The sequence below is a fragment of the Zea mays genome, chromosome 10 (assembly GCF_902167145.1).
Source record: "Zea mays cultivar B73 chromosome 10, Zm-B73-REFERENCE-NAM-5.0, whole genome shotgun sequence".
Taxonomy (NCBI): domain Eukaryota; kingdom Viridiplantae; phylum Streptophyta; class Magnoliopsida; order Poales; family Poaceae; genus Zea; species Zea mays.
The window spans coordinates 140,003,761-140,011,926 of record NC_050105.1 but is presented as its reverse complement, the minus strand read 5'-3'; the positions used below and the strand labels follow the sequence as shown (position 1 = coordinate 140,011,926).

Here is an 8,166-nt window from a genome sequence, read left to right as displayed (position 1 = left end):
GAGCAAGAAGGACGCCCGAACCATGTTGTTGACTCCGGACCAGTACTTGCAGGTAAATACAAAACTTTATTATTGGTACTAAATATGCTTAATTTTATCTTTTGATATGCCGTGTACTTGTACTTTTTTTAGATGATTCTTCATTGGTGCGCCGCGCATCCTGAGTGCTGGGAGCAGATGGTGCAAAGGTGGTGCTCGGCTGAGTGGGACGAGGCGCACAACGCTAGCCGAGAACGACGTTTGATGATGCAAGGTCCCTCCCACCATCAAGGCAGCCGCAGCCTGGGCAAATACGCGGAAGCATGGGTACGCGCTCTTTTTTATTTAGGTATATAACTTTCGATTAGACATGATTTCTAACCATCTCGTTGGTTTTCTCGCAGTCGGCGGCACATGGTGGCGCGCCTTGCTCCACGTTCTCGGCATATGCTATGGCCCACAAGGGGAAGGCGACTTCCAACGTCACCTACAACCCGGATGACGGGCCCGAGGCGTACACCAACTCTGTCGTCCACAGCCGCCTCAATGAGTACACCGCCATGGCCAAGGAGGTCCATGGGCCAGATTACGATCCGAGGACCGAGGACATTGACGGAGATGTCCTCATGAGGGTCGGAGGAGGCAAGAGGCATGGGCGGTACTGGATTGCCGACGGGGCAATCGACTCGTCCTCCACTCCCACTCTATCTCAGGTGTGAGCAAGGAGCACGAGCGCGAGCCCAGCCATACGACCTCGGCAGGACAGCTCACAGCATCGTATCCAGCAACTCCAGATTATTCCTTATCTATTCATCGTTCATTGATTATTATATATCTTCTCTTTGCATTATCGTAACATTAGGGTGAAATATTACAGACTCAGCTAGATGATGAGAGGAGGCAACGTGAGGAGCTGGAGAAGAGGATGGCGGAGATGTTCGCGTACATGCAGAGCCTTGGCGCCGCACAGGGTCATGCTCCACCACCTCCGTTGTTCCCTGTAGCTGACCCTGCTGAGTTCACTACTCCTGTGAGTATCAAAATTTTAGTACTGCATGATATATATTCATATGTTCTCACACATGCAATCTCTTCTCTGTGCAGGGTCAATCGGCGGCGTCGAACAACCCTCACACTTCGTCCAGCCCTTCGCCGAACCAGTCCAAATGCCCACCTCGTTGATGACCTGTTTTGTGATGATCCAGACTTATATTTGTGAGTGTTGGTGATGTTAGTTATACTTGGTCTTGTGAGATACTTAGTGAGACTTATGTGCTGTGAAACCTGATTTATGTGGTGATATTTGTGATATATATGGTGTTGATGATAAATGTGTTGATTCTGTGATGCGATTGATATATAATGTAATGTGAATGATATATATCTTTTGTTTGTTTGGATGGAACAGCAAAAACAAATAAAAAAGGGACTTCCTGGTCACTTTGCCGAGTGTAACACTCGGCAAAGGGTAGCTTTGCCGAGTGCTATGACCATGACACTCGGCAAAGAAGGAAACCTGGGAACCGGTAAAGCCTTCTTTGCCGAGTGCTGTGGTCAAGGCACTCGGCAACGAAGCTACCTTTGCCGAGTGCCGCCCAGCGCACTCGGCAAAGGGACTGGCAAAGGGACCCACTGGAGGACTCTTTGCAGAGTGCCAGTCCACTAGACACTCGGCACAGGGACTGGCGGTGGGGCCCACTGGAGCCGTCTTTGCCGAGGGCCATGGCAGAAGACACTCGGCAAAATTGGCCTCTTTGCCGAGTGCCAAGGAAGACACTCGGCAAAGGATCCGTCACCGTCACTTGGCGCCGTGACGGCGACTTTTCTTTGCCGAGTACCAAATGGTGCCCGACAAAAAGTACTCGGCAAAGAGGCCGTTACCGATGTACAGTTCGCCGAGCGTTCTTTGCCGCGTGTTACACTCGACAAAGACTTTGCCGAGTGTTTTTCGGGCTTTGCCGAGTGCTTCAAGCACTCGGCAAAGCGGTCGACTCCGGTAGTGGATCGTCTGTGGTTTAGGTGAACTCCCTATTAGGTAAATGCCCTAAACCCACCCAAGAGTGTAGGCCGATGCTTGTGATTTGTGACGTGTAACCTACGATTGCCGCGAAATTTCGGCAGCATAACCCCGCTGCTCTCCAAGCACACGCCTGAACATGGTGTGTTGGAGAACAACTGGGTTACACAACCGAAATTTTGCGTCAATCGTAAGGCACATATCACAAATCACAAGCATCGACTTACACTCGCAGGTTGTCCAAAATACGTGGAAAATTCCGAAACGGCGAACCTCACAAGCCAATGTGACGTTCGCCGTTCCTGAACGGATGACGCATACGGTTCGAGCTAATGATGGCCCGTCGATCGGATCGGCCGCGCCGTTCGTGCATCGCTAATCCGCGACAGGTAGGCGGCGCAACAAGAAGACACGTAGCCATCACCAGTGCGTACGTAGCGTACCAGACAGGAAGGCATGCCCATACAAGGCAACACGCGCCGGCACAGCACATGATGGCAAGGGAAGGCCCGGGCGTCCAGCATATAAACCTACGCCGCGCTCCTCTGGCCGGCTCTCGCGCCTCGCCTTTTGAGGAGGGAGCGAGCGAGAGAGACGGAAAGAGATACGGTGCAGGGCGCTGCGACCTGCGACTGCGAGGAGAAAGGGCGGCGCCAGCTTGGACTTGCCGGTGCCGTCGCGCGCGAGAGAGAGAAGGAAGCGACAACCTGCTTGCCGGTGCGGCAGCTCTGGGCAGGGCTTACACATATAATAACAAGGGTGGTCGATCAGAGAGCGAGGGAGGAGCTGAGGACAGGAGGGAACAAAAGGGCAAGTTTGGTTCGCTCCTTGCTAGGGCCCGGTGAGCTGAGCTCCATATCATCCAGATCCAGGTAGGTGAGGTCGTGAGGCGATCCAAGAGATGGGCGGCGGCGGCAGGAATGGCACTGTGGTGAGGCGGTACATCCGGTCCAAGGAGCCCAGGATAAAGTGGAGCGCCGACCTCCACCGCAGCTTCGTACAGGCCATAGACTGCCTCGGCGGCCAACACAGTACGTTCTCTCCTTCCTCCGATCCGCCTCGTCCCTTCATCATAAAGATATATACTGCTGCCTCCCATGTTTTATGTAATCATGCTCCCCCCATTTTTTTATGCTCATGTAGTAACATTGCCCTTGACCTTGAGAGATTTGGTAGAATTATCTAGTGATTTGTTCCCCGCCGGTTCTAATATTGATCGTGTTCTTTCTTTTTGGGAAAAAAAAAACTATCGTTTTGTGCTGTGTGCTTCTTGTGTCTCTCTCCTGCTTCCAATCGCGTTTTCAACAGCCTGGCTAGCTAACTGCCGTTCGTCTTGGCGGTGCAAAATCGCAGAGGCCACGCCGAAGCTCATCCTCCAGTTCATGGCCACCAGGGGGCTCACCATATCTCATGTCAAGAGCCATCTCCAGGTTAATTGTTTCTCTTCTCTCCATCCATTGCTATTATTGCTGATTGGCGTGCACCTGCAGAGGCACTGACTGTTTGTTTTCGCGTTGGAGCTGACAACCGCGCGCGAATGAACTCAACAGCTTCTGATTCCTCCGTTTGCTTTTTTTTTTCTTGATGAACAGATGTACAGAGCTGCGAGGCTTGGCGCAGGAAGGAGAGGTGAGAGTTGAGATGAAACGAGCCCTCGTGTGCTGGCTTCTTGCACTACCGAATTCTTTCTTTCTTTACTCATTGGTCGTATTTTTTTAATTGCTTTACATGTCAACGCCGTGCAGTGTTCAGGGACAAACAAATGTCCTGCAACAGTGAACTGACCATTCCAAAACATCTTTATATATAATTTTTTCTTTCTTTTTTTGAAAAAATAAGATATCACATTGCCTTGTGGTTTCTGTGACTCTCATCTTAGCTCACTCCTCCACATGCTCACTGCACTTGCCAACTACTCCTTGCGACCCCAGCAGATTCCCTTCTCGTGTGTCAATGAGTGTAGCTTACCTTGCAAGATTTGTTGTTGGGAAAGCCAAGTATACTTTAGATGGATTTTGCTAATGGAAAGCCAAACACCTTTCTTTCATGGCACCATCGAGCAGGGATGCAAGCCCAGCTGCTGCAAAGGAGGCACTCATGCACTGGTGATGAGCAAGAGGAGTTCCTGCGCCCACCACCACCTCTGAAAAGGTTTGGCCTGCAAACACCTTTCTTTCCCCCGTCCCCCCTCTTTGAAACGTACGTGTTCAAGTTAGAAGACAAGCTTTTCAAGGCCCTAATCCTGACGCAGAACCAAAGCGCCTTTTCCCACGGTGTCTGTCCATCTGCACCTTTTTCTCATGGGGGTCTCTGGTCGTCTACTCTTTGTTGGATGCGTGAACAGGGCCCGGATGGGGTACGAGAGCATGCAGGGACTGGGAAGCCATGGAGTCAGTGATGCGCGGACCGCAGCCGCTGCCGGGGGCCTGTACTGCATCGATGATTACATGCAAGCCATGGCGGCCATGGGCTGGAGAATAAAGGAGGAGGGACTCACCAGATGGCAGTGGCAGAGGAGGGATGCTGCTGCGCCTTCCGACCTCCAAGCCATGGGATGTTTGGTGCAAGAACCTGACCCCTTTAAGGTACATTATTAGCTAAAATAGTAAGAGTTTTTAAAAGTTTATGCTAGAAAAGGAGATATTGCCAAAAGGTTTATCAAAAGAAGATGAATCTTTCCATGCTTAGCTGCTTGTTGCTTGGCCTGTTTGGACCAGTTTCGGATTCATAAAAACTACTTTTTGCATCTAGTTTGGTAAAATCTGGATTCTGGGTAAAAATAGGCGTGTTTGGACCCCTAGTTTTTAAGAACCTAACTTCATTTATTATTGCTTATTGGGTCACAATAAACTGCCAAAAAATTACTCTATCCGTTCATAAATATGACACCGATAGTTTTTTTAAAACTTTAATCATTTATCTTATTAAAAAATAATAAGTTATCATTTATTTTGTTGTGATTTGTTTTCACTTAAAGTAGTATGTGATTGACTTAAAATTTTATATTTTTAAACAAATATTTTGAATATGATAAATGATCAAAGTTTTTGAAAAAGTCAACGGGAACATATATTTGTGAACGAAGGTAGTACTAGGTACCATCTTCTTTCCAAGAAGATACAACAATCTCCCAAAAACTTCCCAGGGGATCCAAACAGCCTTTAATGGTATCCGTACACATCTCAGATCCACCAAATGCATGCACACTTGCACATCCCAGATCCTCCTGCACTCCTGCAGGACTGCCGTATCTTTGGCGTATGTTTTGTTGAAGACACACACAACATTGATGTAGGATCGTCGGCACAGGTATCACCACGGGATACTGAGAATCCGGCGTGAGTAACCAAACGGAGCGTGTGTTTTTTTTTCTGGCAAAAATATGTTCTTGAAATCTGTCTGTTATATTGGAATAGAGATCATTCATAGCATTGGCTCGGGCATTTACTTCTCGCCTTACTGCAGCGGCATGTTTGCAGTGGCTTCTGCAGGGCTCAGATCCATGCATATGCCTAGCATTGCACCCAGTAGTTCTCGCGATGATGGTAGTAGCTCAGATGGAATTTAATTCGTTGTAGCTTCCCTGCTAGCTGCCTTGCTCTGACTGAAAATTTCTGAAAAACTGCACGTCCTGCTTCCATCTCGTTGCCCGGCCGGATCCTGGCGATCTTTGTGGGTACATGTCAGCAGGTTTACGGCTACAGCAGGAGTACTTGAGATAGCCTTTACGCAAATGCAATGTGTAGTATATAATCGCAATCTTCCATGGATTTTTTTTTAGCAGATGCGCCGACCAGAAGCACGCCGTCTTGGTTCAGCGCTGAGGAATCAGCAGGACGACTCCAGCGAAGAGGACGGAAACGGATGCCCCCTCCTCTCCAGCAGCAGCTTCAGCAATGCAGCGAACGACGACGAGCCGTCTGATGAGCAGTGCTCCCTCTCGCTGTCCCTTGGCCTGGACACAAAAGGCGCCCGTGCCATGGCAACCTCCTCGCCGAGCGGCGAGAGCAGCTGCATCCTCACGGCGGCCTCGCCTGCGAGGAGGAGCTCTAGCGACTGCTGCTGCTCCGGCCATTCAGGCTGCTTCGTCGGCCCGGGCGTTAGCCTGGAACTCTCCCTGTCCATCTCTGGATCCTACCTAGATCACTCCGATTCTGTACATCGACCCGGTCCGGCCGGCTGCTCGCGTTGGTGATCGCCGCGCTTGTTTTGGATGTTCCTGGCGTCATGGCCGTGTTAGAAAGTTACAAGTAGCCAATTCCAAGTTGGTAGTAGGATAATGACCGTAGAACATGTTACTTCTAGCTAAGCTGCTACGGTACTAGTCAGAAAACGTGTACAATGCGCACTGTTATATCTATCACATTTAATTTAGATAGCATACCGTGTAGAGGATCATATATCATTGCCATTAGACACCAAGCGCAATAATAAGAACATGTCAATATAGTGAAAGTAGTTGATCATCCTCGCATACCAGCAACATCACTACACACGATGACCCGTCCTTCTCAAGTTCGTTGTTGATCAACACCGCTCCATGATATTCACACGTTCCGAGTTAAAATGTCATGATCTGAGCTATCACCATATATACAGTGAGAAACAGTGGCGGCGTTTTGAGCATCTGCAACTCTAAGATGAGAGGCAACGACAACAACTAAGATGATCATCTTAAGCACATCAGACCCTTTGTATATATAGAGCCTTACTAATGAACTTTTACTGTCATGGTACATTAATATCCTCCTGGATTACCTTATGATCATATATTTAATAACATTTCGCTTGGCTTTGGCATGAATTTGTAACTCCAGAAAAGCCTTGGGTGGGGATTCCGGTACCTGTGATGAATCAGACATACTCCTCTTCGGGCATGCACAACAATCAAAATCGGAGAAGGACAAAACAAGCGCTTCTGGACTGCAGCATGGGCACATGGGCAACGACCAAATGAAATTGCACCACTGAAATACATGGGGTCTAAGAAGAAGACTCACTCAGTAGCGGAGGCGCTTCACAACAACAATTGGATCCGTAACATCAAACCGAGACAAGGGTTGAACATACACCATCTACAGGAAATTGTCGCCTTAGGGTGCATGGCACAAAATGTTGAACTACAATCATGCCAGGAGGACAAAGTCACGTGAAATCTAACGGCAAATGGAGAGTACACGACGACATCAACATACAAAGCTCAATTACTGGGAACTTGGAATGAATCAAATCTGACTTCTGTTTGGAGGCGTGGGCTCCACCGAAATGTATGTTTTTCGCGTGGCTCATCCTACAAAACAAAGTGTGGATGGCTGGCGAGAAGAGGGTGGCAGCACAACCCGATATGCCTTTGTGCCAAAGATACCCGGAAACAACGCTTCATCTGATGGCGGAGTGTGCATACACGAGGAGTGTTTGGGCTCAATTCGCAACATGGACAAAGCAGCAAGATCTGCAACCGGCAAGATAGCGGCGGACATCAACACCTAATGATCTCCGCCTAGGCAATTTGGAACGGAAGGAACGACCGAATCTTCAGAAACAAGGAAACACCAGTCATGAGCATAGCAACGAAACTCAGGCATGAGATGAGCTCCTGGATGAGCGCTAGAGCTAAGAGTTTAGAGCGCATATATTCGTACAATTAGTTGTAATTTCATCTTCTGCATTCTGGCTGGTTACACCGGTTCTAACATAACTTCTATTTCAATGAAATAGTCATGGCTGTCACGCTCTTGTGCCTTTTCTTTAAAAAAAACATTTATGCGATCGTTCCACCCAGAGGCGGATCTAGGTCCTAGGCCTTTTCTGAGCCATGGCCTAGAGCGTAGCCCACACAGTGTCATATTAGTAGGTTTGATGGTGATTCTAGCTGGTAGAAGCAAGTTGTGCGAGTAATTAGGACGGAAAGAGAACTGATCTTACGCGTCGTTTGTGGTTCTCGGTATGGTTTAGGTAGAGGCAAAAAAAAGTTGTATGGCTATACCAACAACTAATCCATCATAATACATGCTACAACTAAAACAAAAATCCAATGTACTATGAATATCGCCTATAAAGCAAAAGTACATTTAATCTACTATGTATATCGCCTCTATGCAAACCAACTAGATCAAAAACTGCACATGACCTAGTTCTAAACCTCTTCAGATTCAGAGCAGTACCACCGT

General features: G+C 48.3%; 1 protein-coding gene across 6 annotated transcripts; it reads left to right on the top strand.

The window, feature by feature from the left end:
* The first annotated feature begins 2,528 nt into the window (after nucleotides 1-2,528).
* On the top strand, nucleotides 2,529-6,376 carry LOC100279589 (uncharacterized). Of its 6 annotated transcripts, none has more exons than XM_035963016.1 (6): nucleotides 2,529-3,027; nucleotides 3,350-3,426; nucleotides 3,589-3,625; nucleotides 4,060-4,147; nucleotides 4,341-4,581; nucleotides 5,781-6,376. In XM_035963016.1, the coding sequence occupies exons 1-6, from the start codon at nucleotides 2,898-2,900 to the stop codon at nucleotides 6,189-6,191; spliced, it is 984 nt and encodes a 327-aa protein (XP_035818909.1). In that variant the 5' UTR covers nucleotides 2,529-2,897; the 3' UTR covers nucleotides 6,192-6,376. The 6 variants fall into 6 exon arrangements, with proteins under 6 accessions (XP_035818909.1, XP_035818908.1, XP_008661811.1 ...); XM_035963015.1 differs by having other exon boundaries at nucleotides 2,545-3,027; nucleotides 3,305-3,426; XM_008663589.3 differs by having other exon boundaries at nucleotides 2,553-3,027; nucleotides 3,305-3,426; nucleotides 5,778-6,376.
* Nucleotides 6,377-8,166: the final 1,790 nt, after the last annotated feature.

Bases quoted from the DNA above. Each gene is read 5' to 3' on its own strand.
- LOC100279589 (XM_020545009.1), top strand. From the start codon at position 3,094: ATGTTTTATGTAATCATGCTCCCCCCATTTTTTTATGCTCATGTAGTA. The intron at 3,626-4,059 runs GTGAGAGTTGAG...ACCATCGAGCAG, and splicing joins GCTTGGCGCAGGAAGGAGAG to GGATGCAAGCCCAGCTGCTG. The intron at 4,582-5,777 runs GTACATTATTAG...ATTTTTTTTTAG, and splicing joins AAGAACCTGACCCCTTTAAG to CAGATGCGCCGACCAGAAGC.